This window comes from Bos taurus, chromosome 26 (genome assembly GCF_002263795.3).
Source record: "Bos taurus isolate L1 Dominette 01449 registration number 42190680 breed Hereford chromosome 26, ARS-UCD2.0, whole genome shotgun sequence".
Classification (NCBI taxonomy): Eukaryota; Metazoa; Chordata; class Mammalia; order Artiodactyla; family Bovidae; genus Bos; species Bos taurus.
The window spans coordinates 46,029,796-46,055,518 of record NC_037353.1 but is presented as its reverse complement, the minus strand read 5'-3'; the positions used below and the strand labels follow the sequence as shown (position 1 = coordinate 46,055,518).

Genomic DNA, 25,723 nt, shown 5'->3' with positions numbered 1-25,723 from the left:
TGAGTACCTCTTTTCAGTTCTTTGGGATTTGTATTGTCACGTGGCAATTCTTTGCTTAACTTTCTGATGGACTATGAGACTGTTTTCCGCAGCTGGTATACCGTTTTACATTCCCACCGTTACTGTAAGGTAGAGTCCATTTCTCCTTATTCTCTGCTTTTCTGTTTTTCGTTTTGTTTGTTTTGTGTTCTTTTAGATTTAATTATACTCATCCTGGTGAATATGATGCAGCATTTCATTGTCATTTTGGTTTGCATTTATTTAATGGTTTATATGTGGAGCATCTTTTTTATGTGCTTCTTGGCTATTTATATGGCTTTTTTGGGTGAAATGTCGGTTTGAGTTCTTTGCCCGTTTTTAAAATGAGTTGCTTGTTTTTTTGTTGCTGAGTTGTAAGAGTTCCTTATATATTTTGGAGTCTGGATCTTTATCAGATAAATGATTTGTGAATATTTCGTCCTGTCCTTTAGATTTCACTTACTTGATAATATCATTTGCTGCACAAGGTATTGCCTTATTTTATTTAAAAGTTGTTGTTTGAATTTATAGCATCCCAGTTGTGAAAGAGCCCCATCATCTTTTCAATGTATGTTATCCTATTGTATTTATTTTTCTATGAAATCCATGTTCAGAGCATTTATTTACTTTTCTAAAGTGTTTTCTTCTAATGTAATCATAAGAGTTACTTCTGTAGCCTTGGTACTAATATCTTTAATATTTTCCTTCAGTCTGTTGCTTGTGTTTTAATTTGTAGGTAATAACATTTGTCATATAAAAGTCACTCAATATTTTATAGTTCAGTGGTTAATCTTTTATGGCCTCTAGATATTTGTCTTCTTTAAGAAGACTTCCACTGTTATGAAGAATATTATTCTATTGTTATTTTTTAATTTCACATTTTGATGTTTACACCTTTAATTCATTTTAAGTTTAGCATTGTGTATGGCTTTAAATATGGACCACAACGTTATTAACAGTATTTCATCCTCAAATGTATTGCTAATTTTATATGCTATCCCAGTCTCTTTGATCCGAAATGTCTTCTTCACAAATTCCCAAATGTATATGGATGTCTGACTCTTTGCGTGTGTGCTAAGTGCTTCAGTCGTGTCTTACTCTTTGCGACCCCATGGACTGTAGCCCGCCAGGCTCCTCTGTCCATGGGATTCTCCAGGCAACAATACTGGAGCGGGCTGCCATGCCCTCCTCCAGGGCATCTTCCCGACAAGGGATCCAACCTGTCTCATACATGCCTTGTGTTGGCTGGCAGGCAGGCTCTTTACCACTAGCACCATCTGGGAAGCCCGTGTTACTCTCTGTTTTATCCAACTGATTTATCTATCTTTTCCTTCCCTGAGACCACGCTGCTTTAATTAATACAGTATTAGAATACCCCACTCCCACGGTGCATTATTAAAACTGTCTTGGGTATTCTTATGCATTCTCTGTCTTTCATGTGCATTTATGAATCCAATTGTCAATTTTTAGTTTATTTATTGCCAGTTTTTAGATAAATATGGAACTTATAAACTAATTTAGGCACAACTGACTTTGCAGTTCCATTTTTTTCATCCGGAATCGTGTCATGCCTCCCCATTCACTTTGTATTTCTTTCATTTCCTCCAGTATTAGGTTTATGACTTTCTAACTGTGGCTATTTCCTATTTCATGGTAGATGTGTTCCTGGTTATATTATGATTTTCTTGTCATTTTTAATTTTTTTCTCCTGATGTTTTTTAATTGATTAGTTCCCCTCTTTATGAAAGTTATTGATTCTCAGAAATTGCTTTTGATTGTGGTTACTCACTCAGCTCTCCCAGCAGTTGTAAAAGTTTTCAGCTGAAATCCTTGGGTTTCTAGGCAGAGTCATAAGATCTGAAATGATCAGTGTTGTCTCTTCCATTTCAACTTCACGCCTCTTCCTTCTTTATCTTCCCTGTTGGCAGCGCCCCTGTGCTTTTCCCCTTAGTTTGAAAGTTGCATTATTTGGCGTTTTGTGTTTTGTCATAGTCAGTCTCATAATTTGCATGATATCAGGAAGCCGATTTTCACAATATTGATTCTTCCGACCCAGGAACGTGGGATATCTGTCCATCTGTTTATTATGTCACCTTTGATTTCTTTCATCATGTCTTATAATTCTCTATATACAGTTCTTTTGTCTCCCTGGGTGGGTTTAGTCCTAGATAGTTTATTCTTTTTGTTGCAATGGTGAGTGGGATTGATTCCTTAATTTCTCTTTTTGATTTGTCATTGTTAGTATATAGAAATGCAAGTGATTTCTGTGTATTGATTTTGTATCCTGCAAATGTGCTAAATTCACTGATTAGCTCTAGGAATTTTCTGATGCTATCTTAGGGTTTTCTATGTAAAGTATCATGTCATCTGCAAACAGTGAGCGTTTTGCTTCTTTTCCGATCTGGATTCCTTTTATTTCTTTTTCTTCTCTGACTGCTGTAGCTAGGACTTCCAAAACTATGTTGAATAATAGTGGTGAGAGTGGGCACCCTTGTCTTCTTCCTGATATTAGGGGGAATGCTTTCAGTTTTTCACCATTGAGAATAATGTTTGCTGTGGGCTTACCATATATGGCCTTTACTATGTTGAGATAGAACCACCATATGACCCAGCAATCCCACTCCTAGGCATATGCCCTGATGAAACCAAAACTGAAAAAGACACATGTACCCCAATATTCATTGCAGCACCAGTTACAATAGCTAGAACATGAAAGCAACCTAGATGTCCACTGACAGATGAATGGATACAGAAGTTGTGGTACGTATACACAATGGAATATTACTCAGCCATAAAAAGGAACACCTTTGAGTCTACTGTAATGAGGTAGATGAACCTAGAGCCTATTATATAGGGTGAAGTAAGTGAAAAAGAGAAAGATAAATGTTGTATACTAATGCATATATATAGAATCTAGAAAGATGGTACTGAAGAATTTATTTGCAGGGCAGCAATGGAGAAACAGACAGAGAACAGACTTATGGACACAGGGAGAGGGGAGGAGAGGGTGAGCTGTACGAAAAGAGTAACACGGAAACTTACATTACTGTATGTAAAATAGAGAGCCAATGGGAATTTTCTGTATGTCTCAGGGAACTCAAACAGGGGTTCTGTATCCACCGAGGAGTGGGATGGGGAGGGAGGTGGGAGGGAGGTTCAAGAGGGAGGGGATGTATGTATACCTATGATTCATGTTGAGGTTTGACAGAAAACAACAAAGTTCTGTAAAGCAATGATCCTTAAATAAAAAATAAATTTTAAAAAATTGCAAGGAAAAAAAAAGATGAGGAGAAGATGCAGTTTTGAAAGGTGTTATCACCCAATAGTAACATGTAGGATCTTAATCAAACAATCTGTAAAATAAATTTATGACCCTTATGAAACAATTGGCAATTTTAATAACTACTAAATATTTGATGATATTAAAGGATGACTATTGATTTTTTTTTAACATACGATATTAGCACTGTGGTTGTGTCCAGAAAAAAAGAGTCATTATCTTTAAGGAGCTATACAGAAATGTTTGTGAATGAAATGAAGAGATTTCTGAGAATTATTCAGAATAATAAGGGCTGATGTAGCAGATAGGGGTATGGAAGAAATAAAATCACCCATGAATTTGAAATAAAAAAGTCAAGCAGCATGTTTAATAATTGCATGCTGGAAAAAATTTACCTTGCAAGTTTTTCCAAATATGTTGGTCTTAGAAATTTTACCTATTGTATAAAAATCACAAAATAAGCATTATATTTGCTTGGCTTATTAAAATGTTGTGATCAGATTTTCCTATTTCCTTTATACTATATTTATATAATAAAGTTATTTACACAGCAGTTTGGCTGAAGGTTTGTGTAGATGGAAGAATCACAAAAATTCATTCATTTATCTGATCTCACCTTTTAAATAATGTATGGGCTTGGTCAAAATTTTCTTCTAGGTTTTCCATAACATCTTATGGAAAACCCAAATGAACTTTTTGGCTGACAAAATAGATGGAAATGGCTTTCTTGATATGAAATCTTTGTTCATCCTAAAATGCTACCACCAAGACTCCCATTAATGGTAAAGAATTCTTCCACACCCTCCCCTATGTGCTTATTTTTCCAAACACGGTGACCTTGTTTGTAGTAGAAACTGAGCTCCACCTGCTCCTGGTAATTTCAGCCTCTTTCTGTTGTGGAGCAAAACCCTAGCGTGGATTTTTGCCTGTGTTCACAGCAGCTTTGCTTTTCTGCTAAATGCACTAATCCGAAGTCCAATAGAGTTGCTGAGTATTGCAAATGTGAAAAATACATCCCAAATATCCTGCTCTGCTGGTGGGTGGAAAGGTCCCTCCAGGCTGCCTTACTCAGCTGAGGACCACAGGAGCCACTCCCTGACTCTTTCTCCCCCTGGCCCCAGAGACACAAAGATTTAATAAACTTCAAAGCTAATTTCGCTCCAGGCTCAGCTTTCTGCAGTAGAAATCTCTTGCCCATCAGCCAAGGACCAATTTCTGGCCTCCACTCAGCTGGCAATATGCCTCCTGTCAACATGTTGAATATTTCATAGTGCCTTGGCTTTGTGGGTTTCCCTGCCCTGGTTAGCAGCTGGCTGGGTTTGGGAGGAAAGCCTTCACTCTGGGGCAACCTGGGAAGCTATGTCTAGAACCAGCAGAGGGGGAACACCGTGGGGGTTAAGAGCGTGCGTTTCCATGGTGTTCCAGCTTGAATTTGAGTCCCAGATCCTTCATTTAGGGGCTGTAGGTTAGTGGACGAGTAAGTTCACTTCCCCAAACTACAGCTTCTTATGTGCTAAATACAGCGCATCATACGTGAGTCGTCCCGAGAGTTCACTGAGACAGGAAAGTGATACACCTCTCAGCACACTGGTTCCTGGGAAACACGGCTGGAAGCATCCTTGTTGTGTTGCTCAGTCTTTGCAACCGCATGGACTATATCCCGCCAGGCTCCTCTGTCCACGGGTATTCTCAGGCAAGCATCCTGCAGTGGGTTGCCATTTCTTTCTCCAGGGGATCTTCCCAGACCAGGGATTGGACTTGAGTCTTCTGCACTGGCAGATGGATTCTTTACCACTGAGCCACGAGGGAAGCCCCTCAGCACCCCAGGCCTGGCAGAAACAAATGTGGCAAATTGGGTGACTTAAGCAATAGAAATTTACTCTCCTAGTCCCAGAGGCCCAAAGTCCAAAACCAACGTGTCCGAAGGGCGGGCTCCTTCTGACGCCATGAAGGAGACTCCTCTGTTCCAGGCTTCTCTCCTAGCTGCTGATGGTCTGCTGGTGCATCTTTGGCATTCCTTGGCTTGTGGAAGATCACCCCGATCTCTGCCTTCATCTTCACATAACACTCTCCCTTGTGAGTCAGTGTGTCTACATTTCACCTCTTCATAAGAACACCAATCATATTGATTAGGGGCCACACTAACTGCTTCTGTAAAGACCCTAACTCCAAAGAAGGTTGTATTCAGTGGTCCTGGTGGTTAGAACTTCCTTATATAAATCAAGGGGAGGCGTGCTCAGTCGCTCAATCGTATCTGACTCTATTGTGTCCCCAAATACTGTAAGCCCACCAGACTCCTCTGTCCCTGGGATCTCCCAAGCAAGAATCCTGGAGTGGGTTGCCATTTCCTTCTCCAGGACTTCTCAACCCAGGGATCAAACCCACATCTCTTAATGTCTCCTGCATTGGCAGGCAGGTTCTTTACCACTAGCAGCACCTGGGAAGAGGGAGGAAAGGGACACAATTCAACTCAAGACCATATCAATTTCAAAAGTTTCAATAATAAATCAAAACCTGGAGTATTGCCACCAGATGAAAGAGACACGTTCTCTGCTGGGCCACAGACATTCCTGAGCATCCAGAGAACACTGAGACAGAAAAGTGTCAATTTTTGTCAAGCTGAGTCACATGGAAACCTGGAAAGTGGTGGGAAATCCAAGGATCTTCACCTTAAAAGAGAACAACAGCCAATGAAGCTCAGACTAGACTGGCGCTCACCCACATCAACCAGAAAGCCTGAGGGGCAGAGAAAGTGGGGCTCCCCTGCAAAGGCTGTGCTCGAGCAGCTGCAGGCGGTTGCTGTGTCTATCAAAGATGTTCTGTTTTCAAAAGAGCCAGGTACCAGGCTGAGTTTGGGGAGGGCTGGGTTGCTAGGCAACAGCTTTCTCATTTCCTGGGAAAGCCACAGACCATTGCATTCCCCTTGTGCGAATGTCTCTTCTTTGGTAAAGGTTACCTTTAGAGAACTGATGACAATTTAGAACTTTTTTTAGGGGGGTGTGGGGGAGGAGAGGGAACGTATATATGTAATCAGTTCACAAAATCTAAACATAAATCCCTCCTGTTGGAAATGACATGGTGACTTTCCTCTGTTACTTCTTGGCTCTTTTCCGGATTGAATTGTATGAACACCAGCACAGTGTGGCTATTGGTCCTTGGCAGAAGAAGTGGAAGGTAAGGATTTATGGACTGCAGGGTTCAGGTGTGATACCAAGCCCTGCTCCTTCTTTACTTTCAAATTTCAAGTGCTGGTGATAAAAAAGCAATTACCTGTTATCTTTTGTTGGAAAGGAAGATAAGCGCCAAACCCACTTACGCTTCTCTTTATTTTTACACCCCTGCATTTGTTTAATCTCGGGTATCCCTATTCCAGCTTCTGCGGACTCGGCCGGGTAATAGACTTGCCAAATCCAGCCCTCAGAAGCTTTCTGTTTTAGGGGAAGAATGAGAGCTGTGTGATGGAGGACCACAAGCCTCCTCGCCGGCCAGCCTTCCTGCTGCAGAATCTTCAGGGCTACCTTTGGTTGGCAGATGTTTTATCAGACCCCAGTCAGGGCTCTGAAAGAGTTCAAGGGCAATCTTGTTTTTGTTGTTCAGTCACTCAGTCATACCTGATTTTTTTGAGACCCCATGGACTGCAGCACGCCATCTTCACCATCTCCTGGAGCTGGCTCAAACTCACATCCATTAAGTCAGTGATGCCATCCAACTAGCTCATCTTCTGTCATCTCCTTCTCCTGCCTTCAATCTTTCCCAGCATCAGGGTCTTTTCTAATGAGTCAGCTCTTCTCATCAGATGGCCAAAGTATTGGAGCTTCAACTTCAGCATCAGTCCTTCTAATGAATATTCAGGATTGATTTCCTTTAGGATTGACTGGTTAAATCTCCTTGAAGTCCAAGGGACTCTCAAGAGTCTAACACCACGGCTCAAAAGCATCAATTCTTCAGCAGTCAGCCTTCTTTATGATCCAACTCTCACATCCATACAAGACTACTAGAAAAACCATAGCTTTGACTATATGGCTCTTTGTTGGCGAAGTATTGTCTGTGCTTTTTAATAAGCTGTCTAGGCTTGTCATAGCTTTTTTTCCCCAAGAAGGAAGCATCTTTTAATTTCATGGCTGGAGTCACCATCTGCAGTGATTGTGGAGCCCAAGAAAATAAATTCTGTCATTGTTTCCATTGTCTCCCCATCTATTTGCCATGAAGTGATGGGACTGGATGCCATGATCTTTGTTTTCTGAATGTTGAGTTTTAAGCCACTTTTTTCACTCTGCTCTTTCATTTTCATCAAGAGGCTCCTTAGTTCCTCTTCACTTTCTGCTATAAGGGTGGTGTCATCTGTGTATCTGAGGTTATTGATATTTCTCCCAGCAATCTTGATTTCAGCTGTGACTTCATCCAGCCTGGCATTTCGCATGATGTACTCTGCATATAAGTTAAATAAGTAGGGTGACAATATACAGCCTTGACATACTCCTTTCCTGATTTGGAACCAGTCTGTTGTTCCATGTTCAGTTTGAACTGTTATTTCTTGACCTGCATACAGATTTTTCAGGAGGCAGGTCAGGTGGTCTGGTATTTCCATCTCGTGAAGAATTCTCCAGTTTGTTGTGAGCCACACAGTCAAAGGATTTAGTTTAGTGTAGTCAGTGAAGCAGTAGTAGATGTTTTTCTGGAACTCTCTTGCTTTTTCTATGAGCCAATGGATGTTGGCAGTTTGATCTCTGGTTCCTCTGCCTTTTCTAAATTCAGCTTGAACATCTGGAAATTCTTGGTTCACAAACTGTTGAAGCCTTGCCTGGAGAATTTTGAGCATTACCTTGCTAGTGTGTGAGATAAGTACAATTGTCCAGTAGTTTGAATATTCTTTGGCATTTCCCTTCTTTGGGATTGGAATGAAAACTTACCTTTTCCAGTTCTGTGCCCACTGCTGAGTTTTCCATATTTGCTGACATATTGAGTGCAGCACTTTCACAGCATCATCTTTTAGGATTTGAAATAGCTCAACTGGAATTCCATCACTTCCACTATCTTTGTTTGTAGTGATGCTTCCTAAGTCCCACATGACTTTGCACTCCAAGATGTCTGGCTCTAGGTGAGTGATCACACTATCATGGTTATCTGGGTCATTAAGATATTCTATGAATAGTTCTTCTGTGTATTCTTGCCACCTCTTCTTAATATCTTCTGCTTCTGTTAGGTCCCTACAATTTCTGTCGTTTATTGTGCCCATCTTTGCATGACATATTCCTTTGGTATCTCTAATTATCTTTAAGAGATCTCTAGTCTTTCATATTCTATTGTTTTCCTCTACTTCTTTGCATTGATCACTTAGGAAGGCTTTCTTATCTCTCCTTGCTATTCTTTAGAACTCTCTGTTCAGATGGCTATATCTTCCCTTTTCTCCTTTGCCCTTTGCTTCCCTTCTTTTCTCACCTATTTGTAAGGCCTCCTCAGAAAACCGTTTTGCCTTTTTGCATTTGTTTTTCTTGGGGATGGTTTTGATCACCACCTGCTGTACAGTGGCTCGAATCTCCATCCACACTTTTCCAGGCACTCTTTCTATAAGATCTAACCCCTTGAGTCTATTTCTCACTTCCACTGGCTAATTGTAAGGGATTGATTTAGGTCATACCTTAATGGCCTAGTGGTTTTCCTAACTTTCTTCAGTTTAACTCTGAATTTGGCAATAAGGAGTTCATGATCTGAGCCACAGTCAGCCCCCAGTCTTGTTTTTTGCTGACTGTATAGAGCTTCTCCATCTTTGACTGCAAGCAATATAGTCAATCTGATTTCAGTATCGACCATCTGTTGATGTCCATGTCTAGAGCTGTCTCTTGTGTCATTGGAAAAGGGTGTTTGCTATGACCAGTGTGTTCTCTTGGCAAAGTTCTGTTAGCCTTTTCCCAGCTTCACTTTGTACTCCTGACTCCTCTGTCCATGGAATTCTCCAGGCAAGAATACTGGAGTGGGTAGCCATTCCCTTCTCCCGGGGATCTTCCCATCCCAAGAATTGAACTCAGATCTCCTGCATTGCAGGCAGATTCCTTCCTATCTAAGTCACCAGGGAAGCCCGCAGTCTTCTTTGGAAGAACACAAGCACAGCTTTAGGCATGGTTTGTGGTGGACAGTCTCGATGATGAGAGTACAGGCTGAAACTATTTCCTCGAGGCCAGTGTGGCTTGGTGGGGAAGCTTTGTTTTGAGTCGAGCAGGGCTGGATTTGAATCCCTGCCACACTCAGGAAAACCTGAGCAATCTTCCCTCTTTCTTGAAGTCTGGGACAGAGTTGAGACAAGGGCTGGTTGCTGAGGTGTGCTCACCACCCACCACTCCTTACTCCCACCACCTACCAACCGTTTCCCAAGTTCAAGGTTGTATCAAGGTCCCACATGTGCAGACGGAGGGTGTTCCGTGACAGGCAGTGGGTCTGGTTGTCCCAGACTGAGGACCTGGCTTCTCACATCAGAGCGCACTGGTTCCAGTACAGGACCACTGCAGAGACCCCTTCCAGAACCAGTAACATGCAAACGGGCATGTTACGGCCTGCTCTCTTGGCCCCACCCTCTGGGAGAATTCTGCTCTGCCTCTTACCTCTGGGCTCCGTAGTGGCAGCTCAGTTTGTTCTTGGGGACAAGGAGCCCCTGGCAGGGACTTCAGCAGTCACACCGATTGTGGGCCTGAGCTAGCAGCCATTAGAAGTTCAAGGACAGCCATGCTTCACATGGGGGCTTATGGCTCATCACTATTCATCCAGTTCAGTTCAGTCGCTCAGTCGTGTCCGACTCTTTGCGACCCCATAGACTGCAGCACGCCAGGCCTCCCTGTCCATCATCAACTCCCGGAGTTTACTCATACTCATGTCCATTGAGTCAGTGATACCATCCAACCATTTCATTCTCTGTCATTCCCTTATCCTCCCACCCTCAATCTCCTCCCACCCTCAAGACAGCATCAGGGTCTTTTCAAATCAGTCAGCTTTTCACATCAGGTGGCCAAAGTATTGGAATTTCAGCTTCAACATCAGTGCTTCCAGTGAATATTCAGGACTGATTTCCTTTAGAATGGACTGGTTGGATCTCCTTGCGGTCCAAGGGGCTCTCAAGAGTCTTCTCCAACACCACAGTTCAAAAGCATCAATTCTTCGGCACTGCAATTCATCCAGTGCTCCCTAATGAAGATGCTCTGAAGGGCCAGACCTGACTGAGGAAGGTGAGGAGCAGACTGCGCCTCTGTTGCCTGTGAAACAACAGGTCCTATTTTCTCCACATTTATTTCTAATGGGAAGATTCAAGACAGATTAAAAAAAAATGAATTTGTAGGAAAAAAAATTATCAGATCAGAATTCCTGCAGCCATGGGTTTAGATCATAAACACTTTTCTCAGTGTTTCCTTTCCATCCAATGGCAACCCACTCCAGTGCTCTTGCCTGGAGAATCCCATGGACCGAGGAGCCTGGTAGGCTACAGTCCATGGGGTTGCTAAGAGTCGGACATGACTGAGCAACTTCACTTTCACTTTTCACTTTCATGCATTGGAGAAGGAAATGGCAACCCACTCCAGTGTTCTTGCCTGGAGAATCCCAGGGACAGAAGGGCCTGGTGGGCTGCCGTCTATGGGGTCGCACAGAGTCGGACATGACTGATGTGACTTAGCAGCAGCAGTAGCAGTAGCAGCCTTTCCATCCAGGCAATTCATAGAAGGCACTTAATTGAGAGAGGTGTGAGCACAACTTCGTGTTTTACGGTCCTTGTAGCAGGATGCTGTTAAGTCGATGCTGATGGGGGATTTGGGGATCTGTTTACAAATTTCCTGGGACCAAAATGAAAACAGGTGGCTTTTCAGGGGTGGGATCTCAGGCGCCCTGAGCCAGCCACCTGGCTATCATTTCCTTCTCAGTGAGATGGAAGTGCCTGTTCCTGCTCCTGGGGGGTTGAGGGGCTTGGGGGGGCAGATACTAAAGGGGTGGCCGTGACTTCTGCAGAGACTCACGAAAGGCACAACCACACACAGAGCCCTGGGCATGCAGGCCGTGCTGTCTTCCCACCGGGCGATGCAAGGTGAACGAGAGCTTTCCGAAAGCTTCCAGGTCTACCAGTTACTCCCCATTTCTGTCAGTCAGCTGGGTGGGTGGGAAGCAGAATGAAAACAGCAACAAGCACACAAACCTGGAATTCCTTCTAGAAATCTCTATATTCTTAGAAAAATGAAAGTCCTGTGGACCCAGTGGCACTGTTAACTCTTCTCCCTTTGGAGTGAACGAGACCTGCAGGGAATCTGTTTCTGTAGACGTCATGGGAAAGCTGGCTGTGCCTACTGGTTCTTGGTGATGACCCCAGCAATATTCCCATGAAACGAGGGACCGGGTGTCCCAAACATGGCAGTAGCCTCTGTTTGGCAGCACACCTTCCAGCCAGATCCAAAGGACTGAGAGATTTGGAAGCAAAAATGCCCAGTTATGTGAAGAGCAGGCATCGTGGAGAATGGCACAGGTGATGCCAAAGAAAATGAGTTGGTAGAGGGAGCATGCCCAGAAATTCACAAGGAACAAACCAGAGATGTAGTTAGGGCACAAGAAGTGGGCGTTCTGCTTCTATGTTGGAAGCACAGAATGTGGGCTGCCAGACTGACCTGGGTTTGCCCAGGCAGGCGGCCCCCGATGTCTCAGGGGTGCGTCGGGGGACTCAGTAGGACAGGACTTGCATCCAGGGTGTGCAAAGCAGAGGTGTTCTCCAGGGAGGAGAGTCCTCAGCAGGAGGGCATCCCTGTGGCTGGAGCTCCATGGAAGGGGGAGGGGAGGGAGAAAGCAGGCACCTCCTGTTCACAGGGGATCATTATATTGGGTTGGCCAAAAAGTTTGTTTGGGTTTTCCCATGCAAAAACCCAAACATTTTGACCAAACCAATATTTTCTCCTCCCTCCTTTTTATATGGAGATACATCCTGGGGCTCTGGTCTAGTGTAGCCCCAGCTCTGACAAGCATCCTGACCGCAGGAGGTGCCACGTGGACACCATGGAGCGGACCCCCCCTGGGGAGCCAGCACAAGTCACTCAGCCCAGTTCAGCGAATGTGTTGTCATCTCTCATATCGATGGGCAGCTACTACTTCTCAGCTTCTGCTCTGTGCCAGGCACTTGTGCTGAGAGCTTCCCAGGCAGGAAGCAATTCCATCAATTCTCAATTCACAGGTGGGAAACGGGCTTTGAGAGGTTAACTTTGCTAAAGACAAAGTTGGGATCAGGTCCTTCAAAGTCAGAGTTCATTCCTCACTGCTTTTTCTCCCAAAGCAGAAGATTGGGGGTGGGGCTGGATACAGAGATGGAGGCTTTTACCCCCAGGAAGTTATGGGACACTGATGAGTACACATGTGTGAAAAAATGCCCTGCAGACACGGGAGGACAACTGAGTTATTTTTTCCAGGGGGCAAAAGCTTCTAGAGGGAAATAGTTTGAACTGAGACTTAAATGATAAGACAGATTTCCACTGAGTTGAAAGTGACGTACTTCTGTGTTTAGAGGACTTGGAGAAGATATTACCACCTTGACATCTGTATGCTATGGTTAGGAAGAGATTTAAGCACAAGCATATGTGCCTACTATCTGTGAAGGCGAGAGAGGATCCCAGAACGGCACTGTCGAGAGCACTGCTGGTTTATGTAGGGCTTAGCAGTACAGGAGCAAGTTAGTTTTTTAAGAACACTTGGTGCTCACTCTGCGTGTAAGTCCTGACTCCACTCATTGGGGTTGATCTGGGGTGATCCCACTTTGATCAAGCCCAGTGAAGGATCCAGGCTGAAGGTCAGAGAGCATGAGGGGACTGTGTTCTCTGAGTTCCTGCGGCCGAGGGAGTGCTAGGATTGAGACACAGGGGCATTGGGACACCAACCACTGGGGGAGCCTCGGAGTCCAGGACCCAGGGTCTCTTGGAAAGTGATGCTGGCGAGGCGGCATCAATGCACCTCCTGTGCTTCAGGACCATCCAAGAGGATCATCATATCATCCCCCATCAGAGGCATGGAGAGCCTTAGAGACACGGATGCTGGGACGGAATGACGACAGCACAATGGCTGTTCGTGTCTGTCTCAAAATTTTTTCTTGACTGATTTTGCTGAGTCTCTCTTTCCCACAAACCAACTTTTTATTATTCTTTTTTTTCTGCTTCATTGGTTTCTACTCTTATTTTGATTTGCTTTTTGTCATCTATATTAATTGTGTCCCTGTAGTTTATCTTACTTTCACTGCTGGACAGTTGACTATCTCACAATTTATTTATAGATTCTCCTGTCAAAGAACGTTTTGGCCTGGATGGGAGGGGAGTCTGGGGGAGAATGGATACATGTGTATGTAGGGCTGAGTCCCTCACCTGAAATTATCACAGCATTGTTAATCAGCTATGTGTGCGTGTGTGCAAAATCATTTCAGTTGTGTCCAACTTTTTGTGACCCTAAGGACCATAGCCCGCCAGGCTCCCCTGTCCATGGGATTCTCCATGCAAAAATACTGGAGTGGGTTGCCATTTCCTCCAGGGGATCTTCTCGAGCCAGGGATCAAACCCACATCTCTTTTATCTCCTGCATTGGCAGACAGATTCTTCACCACTAGCGCCACTTGGTAAGCCCCTAATAGGCTATACTCCAGTATACAATAAGAAGTTAAAAAAAAAAAAAAACCTATCGTGGTATCTGGCAAATGCCTCTATTGTCATCTAGGCATTTCAGAAACTCCCACAGCAAGCTGGGAATCAACAACTGGATTATGCTAGAGGTCTCACTTCCCAGTTGGTGGGAATGTTCTTTAAAGGATTTGAGAGTCTAATCTGCATGATGAGGTCAGAACTGCCAAACCCTTTTTGCAGATGAGCAAACCAAGAGAAAAAGTCATTAGCTCATTAGTTGACCCTGCTAGTCCATGGGCTTCCCTGATAGCTCAGTTGATAAAGAATCTGCCTGCAATGCAAGAGACCCCAGTTCGATTCCTGGGTCAGGAAGATCTGCTGGAGAAGGGATAGGCTGCCCATTCTAGTATTCTTGGGCTTCCCTTGTGGCTCAGCTGGTAAAGAATCCACCTGCAATGTGGGAGACCTGGGTTTGATCCCTGGTCTGGGAAGATCCCCTGAAGAAGGCAAACGCTACCCACTCCAGTATTCTGGCCTGGAGAATTCCACAGACTGTATAGTCCATGGGGTTGCAAAGAGTTGGGCACAACTCTATGACTTTCACTTTCAGTCCATGGTAGAGCTGGCCTTGAGTGCAGGTCGGCTCCCTGTTCTTCCACTGCAGAACTGCTGACCTCTGAACTCAGCACCATTTCCCATTATTCCTCAACCTCATTCCTCTCAATGGGTTTTGCTCCCAGTCTGCAGAAGAGTTCTCCAGTCCGGCAGTTTCACTTTTCATTCAAATTCATGTTCAGCCCCACCCCGTCCCACTGAACTTGCTTTTCAAGCCACAAGAGCTGCTCTGCTCACTTTTTCTTCCCGGGCATCTTTTACTTCTTTATCCGATTTTTGGATATAATGATCTGTTTGCACGCTTCTAAGTGCCTCCCCTAGGTTGGTAAGAGTGTGTTATGCCTTTTGCACGGACGCCTAGCAGTGCTACAGCTCGGTGTTCGCAGTGTTTTTCACATTTTGAGCCCCTGCTGGTGGCTTCTCCCCTTTCAGCTGCCCGCGCAAGCTCAGCGGAAAGGCCTTGCTCGGGCAGCGGGAGACCTGATATTAAGGACGCTATGCCGGGTCTCTCTCTAAAGTTCAAGTTCATTAGTGACGCTTCCTTTATCTTGTCCCTCTAGTTTCTGATGAGCCTGTACTTATTTTGCAATTAAGAGTAAAAATGTTGAATTATAATAATAATAACAGCATCATTAACTTCTGCTAGAATGATAAGCTGCATATAATCTCCACAAAGGCAGAGATTTTCCATTTTGCCTGTTGCTCTGACTTTGGGGTCTAGACCAGTACCTCGCCCATAGTGATGCTATAGGAATATTCACTGAATACAAAAGGAAATTAAGTTTTGCTGGGTACTTTCCACGTGACAAGTCACGTGCGGAGGGCTTTCTGTGTGTCTCCTCTCGGCTCTCCTATCAGTCCAGTGAACTGATACCATGATCCCTGTTTGGGAGCTGGGAAAGCTGTGTCAGAAGTTAGGTGAATCATCTAAGTCGCAAACGTTATAAGTGTTCAAGCTAGATGCAAGCCCATGTCTGTGGGACACGAAGAACATTCTCTTAAGCCTTCTCGCATTACTGCTGTTGTGATTGAAGGTACATAGAAATAAGATGCTGCCTTGAGGGAGGGGGTTGTGGTTCTGAGAATCACTGTTGTCCTTTCACTCCTTTGGAGGGAAGGGGCATAGGAAGTTTTATAATCTTCTTTTTCCTAGACCTGCTATAAAAAGACAAATAATGCAATTTAAAATTTGAGCCAAGTTGCTGAGTAGATATTTCTGCAAAGAAGATATACAAATGGGAAGCAAGCACATGAAAAGATGCATAACATTATTAGTCATTAGGGAAATGCAAATGGAACTCACAATCAGATACTACCTCATAGCCATCAGTTCAGTTCAGTTCATTTCAGTCGCTCAGTCATGTCCGACTCTTTGCAACCCCATGAATCACAGCACGCCAGGCCTCCTTGTCCATCACCAACTCCTGGAGTTCACTCAGACTCACATCCATCGAGTCAGTGATGCCATCCAGCCATCTCATCCTCTGTCGTCCCCTTCTCCTCCTGCCCCCGATCCCTCCCAGCATCAGAGTCTTTTCCAATGAGTCAACTCTTCACATGAGGTGGCCAAAGTATTGGAGTTTCAGCTTTAGCATCAGTCCTTCCAAAGAAATCCCAGGGCTGGTCTCCTTCAGAATGAACTGGTTGGATCTCCTTGCAGTCCAAGGGACTCTCAAGAGTCTTCTCCAACACCAAGTTCAAAAGCATCAATTCTTTGGCGTGCAGCCTTCTTCACAGTCCAACTCTCACATCCATACATGACCACAGGAAAAACCATAGCCTTGACTAGATGGACTTTTGTTGACAAAGTAATGTCTCTGCTTTTGAATATGCTATCAAGGTCAGTAATAAGTCCTTCCAAAGAAATCCCAGGGCTGGTCTCCTTCAGAATGAACTGGTTGGATCTCCTTGCAGTCCAAGGGACTCTCAAGAGTCTTCTCCAACACCAAGTTCAAAAGCATCAATTCTTTGGCGCGCAGCCTTCTTCACAGTCCAACTCTCACATCCATACATGACCACAGGAAAAACCATAGCCTTGACTAGATGGACTTTTGTTGACAAAGTAATGTCTCTGCTTTTGAATATGCTATCAAGGTCAGTAATAACTTTCCTTCCAAGGAGTAAGCGTCTTTTAATTTCATGGCTGCAGTCACCATCTGCAGTGATTTTGGAGCCCAGAAAAATAAAGTCTGACACTGTTTCCACTGTTGCCCCATCTATTTCCCATGAAGTTATGGGATCAGATGCCATGATCTTCGTTTTCTGAATATTGAGCTTTAAGCCAACTTTTTCACCCTCCAGTTTCACTTTCATCAAGAGGCTTTTTAATTCCTCTTCACTTTCTGCCATAAGGGTAGTGTCATCTGCATATCTGAGGTTATTGATATTTCTCCCGGCAATCTTGATTCCAGCTTGTGCTTCTTCCAGCCCAGCATTTCTCATGATGTACTCTGCATATAAGTTAAATAAGCAGGGTGACCATATACAGCCTTGACATACTCCTTTTCCTATTTGGAACCAGTCTGTTGTTCCATATCCAGTTCTAACTGTTGCTTCCTGACCTGTATATAGGTTTCTCAAGAGGAAGGTCAGGTGATCTGGTATTCCCATCTCTTTCAGAATTTTCCACAGTTTATTGTGATCCACACAGTCAAAGGCTTTGGCATAGTCAAGAAAGCAGAAATAGATGTTTTTCTGGAACTCTCTTGCTTTGTTGATGATCCAGCAGATGTTGGCAGTTTGATCTCTGGTTCCTCTGCCTTTTCTAAAACCAGCTTGAACATCTGGAAGTTCACGGTTCACGTATTGCTGAAGCCTGGCTTGGAGAATTTTGAGCATTACTTTACTAGCGTGTGAGATGAGTGCAATTGTGCAGTAGTTTGAGCATTCTTGTACACAAATGTTCATGGTAGCATTGACTATTATTACCAAAATGTGAAAGTGAAAGTCACTCAGTCCTGTCTGACTCTTTGCGACCCCGTGGACTATACAGTCCATGGAATACTCCAGGCCAGAATCCTGGGTAGCCTTTCCTTTCTCCAGGGGATCTTTCCAACCTAGGGATCAAACCTAGGTCTCCCACATTGCAGGCGGATTTTTACTAATTGAGCTATCAGGGAACCAAAAGTAGAAACAATCTAAATGCTTATCAGTTAATGAACAGATACTCAATATGTGCTCCATACAGTATGAATATGGATACAAAATGAACACTATTCAGCCATAGAGAGGAAGGAAATTCTGACACAACCTGGATGAGCCTTGAATACTCAGTGAAATACTCTGTGGTGGTTGTTGAGTTGCCAAGTGGTGTCCGACTCTCACAACAGCATGGATTGCAGCATTCCAGGCTTCCTGTTCTTCACCATCTTCCGGAGTTTGCCCAAGTTCATGTCCATTGAATAAGTGATGCCATCCAGCCGTCTCATTCTCTGTCACCCTCTTCTCCTTCTGCCTTCCATCTTTGAGCCAGATACAGAAGCCCACATATTTATGATTCATTTATATGAAATATCTAGAATAGTCAAACCCAGAAAACATATATTAGTGTTTCCAGGGAGGGAGAGTATGGGTATGGGGCTTCTTCGGGGGGATGATGAAAATGTTCTGGAGTTAGATCATGGCGATGCTTGCACAACTTTGTGAATATACGGAAACCATTGAATTTTAAGTTTTACCGATTTCATAGTATGTTTGTTACATTTTTTAAAGAATCAGCCACAGGGAGACAGCAGCTCAGCTCAGCTAGACGGGGGTGTGGCTAGAAGATAACTTGACTGACAGTCAGTGATCTGGAGTCCTGGCCTTGACTGAGCAAGTCTGACTCAGCCACTTCCCAGCCAGGAGCCTCTCCGCCCTGCTCTGAGCCTCTGCTTCCTCTTGTTGAAGGTGGCAGGGGAGGACAAACCCAGACACGTAAGGGGACAGTTTCCCTTGTTCCTGCCGAAGTTTGTGATTTGTTACAGCAGGAGGGACTTTTAGGGAAAACAGAGTGCTAGCATCTTTCTCCCATTCAACAACAGCAACTCAAAAGGCACAGCTGGTGAGAATAGCCAGCTGGTTCTAACTGTCCAGCACGGCGGATGAGCTGCTGGAGAATTCTGTTGAGAGGCCACTTTGACTTTGCAGGTAGGAAGACAGGATGATGGCAGTAGGCATGAGCATCTCTGAACCTGGGTTTTTCCTTGGATGCTGGGTTAGCTGATCTGATCTGGTGGCCGCATCTCTTCCCATACCCACGGTGTACAGTGTGCTTAGTACAATGAGAAATTTACGACTTGGAGCTTTCAGACACCACACCGATTTTATTTGTGCAGCTCGTGGCAGAACCTGTAATCACCTCTGTGGGTTCCAGACAGGCTCCGGCCAAGGTAACCGAGAGGAGGAGAACTGAGAAGCCCCACTGCCCCGCAAACAAGAACCACGTCGCTCCTTGTGACACAGAGGAAGTCCAGGCTGACGCCTTGTGAAAATATTTCTGTGGCTTGTTTACAGAATGAACCCTGAGCGGACAGCTTCTCCTGCTCTCTCTGGAACGTGTGGCTTTGCAGCTGGGCCAGATGCGGCTCCGGGTTCTTTCTCAGGAGGTTCCAACAATATCCCGTTTTTCTTCTTTGGGTATCAGTTGTCACCTAGCCCTGGACTAAAGTTGCACAGGCCACCCCTGCTCATCCTGCAGAAAGCTGCCTGGGTAACAAGCCCAGTGATCAGGGCCCTGCAGCAGCTTGGATCTCAACCAGGGGAAGCTGGCAGTGGGGCAGAACCGGTCCCTTCTGAAATCAAACTACTGCATGACGGAGCCAGGCAGTGACAACCCTGCTTCAGTGAGCCTGACGCTCCTTGAAGAAGAGAGGGTGTCACGAAGCCACATTCAAGTTTATGGAAGAAGAAAGTTCGTGGCAATGACACTCACACACTCCGTCCCTCAAACCTCCCCAGCACCTCTCGGCCCAGCCATTGTGGACAAGACCCCTGGCAGAACCAGAGGATGTCCTGAGGCCACCCAGGCCCCTGCACATTCCTCACGTCACAGACGGGAGGCTAGGCCCGGAGATGTGCTGACCAGCTCAAGTCACCGCTGAACGGCAGCTGGGACCTGAGCCCAGGGTCTCAGCTGCTTGTCTGGACTCTGCCTGCTGAACCGTGCTGTGTTGGGACAAAACAAAGGAGGAAAAATCCTCCTCTTTCTCCCTCTCCCACGGCTCCTTCTTGTTGTCCACCCCCACACCCTCTGCTTAGGTGAGGCTGGGTGTTCTTGAGAAGCCCAGCAGACCCCTCGCCCCCTTGCCCTCCTCCCAGCTCACAGACTCAGAAGCAGGTAGGGGATGGTGGTGGTGGTGATGGCACTTTCTCTCCCTTTCAGGTTGGAGCCCAGGTTGAGCACGTCTGGGTTAGGTTACATGACAGCGACCACCTGTGTTTAACCACTTCCCAGTGCTGACGGCTTAAAGTGAGACCCACTCCGTCTCCCCTGACCCTCCCCCTGCACAAGGGTAGGAAGGTGAGAAAGTGAAGTTGCTCAGTCGTGTCCGACTCTTTGCGACCCCATGGACTGTAGCCAAGTTGCTCAGTCGTGTCCGACTCTTTGTGACCCCATGGACTGTAGCCAAGTTGCTCAGTCGTGTCCGACTCTTTGCGACCCCATGGACTGTAGCCTACCAGGCTTCTCCGTCCATGGGGTTTTCCAGGCAAGAGTACCAGAGTGGGTTACCTTTTCCTTCTCCAGGGGATCTTCCCGACCCAGGGATTGAACATTGCAGGTCTCCCACATTGCAGGCAGACACTTTACCCTCTGAGCCACCAGGGAAGGTAGGAAGATGACTACTAAACTCATCTATCCCAGTGACTAGCTCTTTGCCCTTCCTACCCATCGCAAAAGCTCTCTAATGTTTGCTAAGAACAAATGAGGTAATAAAACCAAGGCAGGACCGCAGAATGAAAGGCAGAAGACAGTCCGGGGAAAGAACTGCAAGCAGGGTGTGGAAGCGGTGTTTGTATAGTCACGTTCACAGCAGCATTATTCACAGTAGCCTAAAGGGGTAAGCAACCCAAGGGTCCATTGCCAGATGAACAGATGTTCACACAAGTATGGTCCATCCACACAGTGGAATATCATTCACCGTTTAAAAGGGAGGAGATTCTGACACATGAGACAACATGGACGAACTTTGAAGATGTCGGGTTGGGTAAAATAAGGCAATCACAGCAGGACAGTCACTGGATAATTCCACTTACGTGAGGTCCCTGTGGCAGTCAAATTTATGGAGAAAGAAAAGAGAATGGCAGTGGTCCCAGGCTGGGGGTGGGCAGATGGTCATGGTTTAAAGTGGACAGAGCTCTGGTTCTGGGTGATGAAAAAGTTCTCTGGACGGATGAAGGTGATGGTTGCCCAACATGGTGTAGCTGGATGTGCTTATTGCCACAGAACTGGACACTTAAAAATGGCTAGGATGGTAGATTTAATGTTTTTTGTGTGTGTGTTTTACCACAATTAAGGGGGGAAAAGCCCGTAAGGGGAAATCCACCTTGCACTGAAAAAGGTCTCGTTATGCGTCTTATTCCTTTTTCAGACTCTGCGGTCTTTAAAGATGGGGACTCCTGTGCTCTGCTCATTTTTAAAGCTCTCCTGTGCTCAGCCCAGCACCTGAGTCAGGTCTTCAAAGACATCAGATTCCCAGTAACTATTGACTGAACTGGGGTCGTGGCGCGATCCCACCAAGGCCGACTCGCGAGCAGAGCCTCGGGGGCTCGGAGGCTGGCGCATGCGCACAAGCATGTTTGGGTGGACGGTCCTGCATGCAGTGGTCTTACCCGGTCCTCCAGGGGAGACCTGGCTCCCACCGCACGAAACGCTGACCCTGGAGCCAAGCCCGGACACCAAGGGCAGAGGCCTGGTTCCTCCAGTTCCAAGTGTCTTGGAAATCAGCTAGAGCCAGAGTAGCTACAAAATTAGTGGGCAGGTTTTTACTCACTATTAGACAAGTCTGTATTATGCTCCACCATTTTCTGGGAGAGATGAAAATTATATAAAACTGTGGCTAACAACACCTATTTTTTGATGGGGGGCCGTTGTTGACAGGCAGAGTGCTGGGCTGGTGAAAACCTTTCTTTTCATGGTTCCCCGCCCTTCAGTTTGCCCCTTTAACTGAGGCACAAACATCCTTAGAATGTGGGAGGGCCAGGTGTCACCTAGCCCTGACATCTAAAGCCAGCATGTTCTGTCCCCTTTCTCAAGCTTCATGAAAGAGGTTATCAGATCCTATGGATTAGGCCCCATTTCTACCTTTTCTGTGTGTACAATGATCATTCATATTGCAAACTCTCAGCTTGAGCCTTATTGGATTGAGTGATGCTTGGCAGGTTACTTCAAGGAGGTCCAACTTTCTCATCTGTAAAATGGGGGTGATAACTGTGCTTTCCTCCAAAGGTCATTCCGAGTGTTAAAGGAGATAACCTTTGTATCCAAAATCTGTCTTGCCTTGATCGCATAATAAATTTCAGCCTTTATGATGTAATAGTGACATTGAAATTAAACGACCCTTGCTTCTTGGAAGGAAAGCTATGACAAACCTAGGCAGTGAATTAAAAAGCAGAGACATCACTTTGCTGACAGAGGTCCATCTAGTCAAAGCTATAGTTTTTCCAGCAGTCATGTATGGATGTGAGAGTTGGACCACAGAGAAGGCGGAGCACCGAAGAACTGATGCTTTTGAATTGTGGTGCTAGATAATACTTGAGAGGCCCTTGGACAGCAAGGAGATCAAACCAGTCAATCCTAAAGGAAATCAACCCTGAATATTCACTGGAAAGATTGATACTGAAGCTGAAGCTCCAATACTTTGCCTACCTGGTGTGAAAAACCAATTCATTAGAAAAGACCCTGATGCTGGGAAAGATTGAAGGCAAAAGGAGAAGAGGGTGGCAGAGAATCAGATGGTTGGATGGCATCACCAAGTCAATGGGCATGAGTTTGAGCAAACTCTGGGAGATAATGAAGGACAGGGAAGCCTGGCATGCTGCAGTCCATGGAATCGCAAAGAGTCAGACATAACTTAGTGACTGAACAACTATAATGAGTGGCATTGACCTGACTCAAAGTACCCTGGGGTTGTCCGGTGACTTTTACACTGTCCTGGTGTTTATGAAGCAACTTACGGAGGTGCTGTCCATTTATCTAATGACCCATACCAACGGTGCCTTATCCCAGAGTATAAAACCACTCTCTGAATGAAACAGTGTATTTCATTTGAAAGGCAATGAGTTATGCAATTTATCATGTTCCCCTCTTTGGCCTTGGCTGCTGCAAATGCACCCTTAGTTTGTGGTTCTTCTGTGCCAGGGTCATCTTTAGCCCAGGCTTTATGGTCCAATGAGTTCTCCAGTTCATTACTTGCGTCTTTTATCAGTTTTGCTGGCTTTTATCCGTGTTGTTAATTATAGGCCACCTCAAATGTGATTGGGTATAAATTATAAAACAATATTCATTATAATTTAGTGTCAAAGGTGCTTTGTTAAATTGTTGGAATTGATCATTCCTGTAATAGCTTGCATGGTACACAGACTGCCCTGTTGCTCAATTTTCTAGATAAGCCACTTTGTAAAAATTGGTAACATGTATTACAAATAGGATAAACAAATTAACATTGTGATGTTATCTGAATGTATTTTAATAGTGAGGGAACATATCCACAGTAAAAAATGCTGCCTGGCAAGAGAACCAGCATCATCAAAACAAGGTAAAAAATAAAAAATAATGAGAAGTTGAGGGGAAATGTGTATCTGAATGTAGGCAGTAGGTAAAATTGTCATCTCACATCTAACAGTGCTCTGCAGAAAACTTAATGGTTGTACAAACTTTTTTTTTTAACTTGTCAACAAAGCCTCAGATATAAAAGTCAAAGTGATGATTCCTATTCCTTCTCAGGAGAAATAGCACAGGGTGGACTCCTCACCCGCTCCCTGGTTGCCATGGAAACATTCTGGTGACTTCATCACAGGTAGAGTGTTTGGAGGTTCTTCAGCCCACCACAGAAGGTGGGAGCTTGACTCATTCCGAGAGGAGTTTTGGATGTGAACTGTGGCCAATTTTTCTTCCCTTTAGCCCAGTGCATCTTTGCCATTAACAGACCTTTGAATCTAAGTAAAATGTCTTTGAAACATCAGTGGAATATGATCAAGCTGTCTGAGGAAGGTATGTTCTGATTTTCTCCCATAGATATAATGCCTATCAAAATGAGAAATGATTTATTCGTTCAGTCAACAATTGGTGAAGGTCTTCAGTTGGCAGGCACTGCGCTGGGCATGGGAGGGAAGGTGATGATGAGGTGCCCTCTGAAGGCCTCCATCAACTTGAGGGGACAGACCCACGCCCAGCTGATTACAGGGCAGTGTAATGAGAACTCACGGCGATGGCGGCCTGCTGGGGACACCGTGCTGGGTTAGATTGTGTCTCTCCGAAGTTGTGCTCGAGCCTTAACCTCTGAACGGACTGGATTTGGAAACAAGGTCTTTGCAGGTATAGTCAGCATGAGGTCATACTGGCTTGGGGTGAGCCTTCCATCCAGTGACTGGGGCCATTGTAATAAGAGAGAGTTTGGAGAAATAGAGACAAAGGGAGGATGGCCACATGAGGATGAAGGCGGACGACTGATGCTGCCACAAGCCAAGGAACGCCAGGGGTTGCCAGCAGCCACCAGAAGCAGGAAGCGGCAAGGAAGGAAGCTCCCTGCATCCTTCAGAGGGAGCATGGGCCTGCCGGCAGCTTGGCGTCAGACGTCTGGCCTCCAGGACTGTGAGACAGTAAACTCCTGCTGTTGTAACTCGCCCGTTGTGCTCATTTGTTGTGGCAGCTCTAGGAAAGGAACACAGGCGGCTGCATGGATGGGAAGGTATGTGTGGTGGGGGCAGACCTAGGAGCCCTGCTGAGCAGCGGTGACCCTGAGCTGTGCAGAGGGCGAGGGGTTAGCCCCTGGGAGAGCTGGGCAGGAGGCAGCCAAGGCCATGGTCACAGAGACGTCAAAGCAGTCACATCCAGGAAGGAGAAGGGGCTCATTTTAAGGATTTCTATCTTGGACTCTGTTTTTTAATTAAAAAAATTTTTTTTTTTGAAACTTGGAGAGATTTTATTAGCTGCATTCATGGAAATAATACAATTGTTTTTAACTTCAAAGTCTTTGGATTATTTATTTTTTGGAATTTATTTTATAGAAGTATAGTTGATGTACAATGTTGTGCTAACTTCTGCTGCACACCAAAATGATTCCATTTTACTACATGCATTCTTTCCCTTTATGATTGATCACCGGATATTGAATATAGTTCTGTGTGCTATACAGTGGGAGCTTGTTGTTTTCTAACCATTCTCTATATACTAGCTTGTATCTGCTCATCCCAAACTCCTGATCCATTGCTTTCGCACCCTCCCCGCTGGCAACCACAAGTGTGTTCTTTACGTCTGTGAGTCTGTTTCTGTTTGGAAGGTAAATTCATTTGCATCATATTTTAAATTAAGGGATACCTTATGATGTTTGTCTTCCTCTGCCTGACTTCTCTTCATATGACAGTCTCTAGGCCCATCCATGCTGCTGCAAGTGGCATTCTTTCTCTCTTTTTTATGGCCGGGTAATAGTCCCCTGTACATATGCACCACGTCTTGATCATTCATCTGTCAGTGGACATCTAGGTTGTCTCCATGTCTTGGCTGTTGTGACTCATGCTGCTATGAACACAGGGGTGTGTGCATCTGCTTGGATTATAGTTCGGTCTGGATGTATGGCCGTATCCTGGTCTCCTTGAGCCCCCAGCACTGTGTGCACATGGGCTCAGTTTGTTCTGTGTAGGTTTCCCAGGATCTGTTCTGGGGGGAAAATGTATCCTTTTTATTAGAGTTCTCAAAGGAGCGTGTGACCTTCACAAGGTCACAAACTGATGACATCAAGGGGATTTGGGAGAACTGATGCAGACAAGGCTGGAAGGGTCACCCCTTGATTGTGACCTTGCTGAGACCAGGCAGCTCAGGCAGGATTAAGCTGATGGGATGAGGCAGAGCGTCTTTCATGATAAATCAAGACTTGTAACTGGATGTTGGAGGTGGGTGTGGAGATGGAACCCTGGTTTTCACTGTGGGTGATGGGAGGATGGTGGCCACGTGCTGAGAAAATGGACCTGGGGGGTGAGGAGGAGGAAAGGAAAGGGG

At 45.2% G+C, this 25,723-nt stretch overlaps 1 protein-coding gene across 8 annotated transcripts in view; it reads left to right on the top strand.

Moving 5' to 3' along the window:
- The window catches only part of C26H10orf90 (chromosome 26 C10orf90 homolog), a 393,139-nt gene that overhangs the window by 275,946 nt on the left and 91,470 nt on the right, over nt 1–25,723 (top strand). Inside the window, exon 1 of one of the 8 annotated variants that reach the window (XM_002698566.6) lies at nt 23,471–23,719. The exons of the other annotated variants lie outside the window; for them this stretch is intronic. Coding sequence (XP_002698612.2) covers nt 23,674–23,719 — 46 coding nt within the window. The 5' untranslated portion in view covers nt 23,471–23,673. Of the gene's footprint in view, nt 1–23,470; nt 23,720–25,723 lie in introns of those variants that run through there. 8 annotated transcript variants of the gene reach the window in all.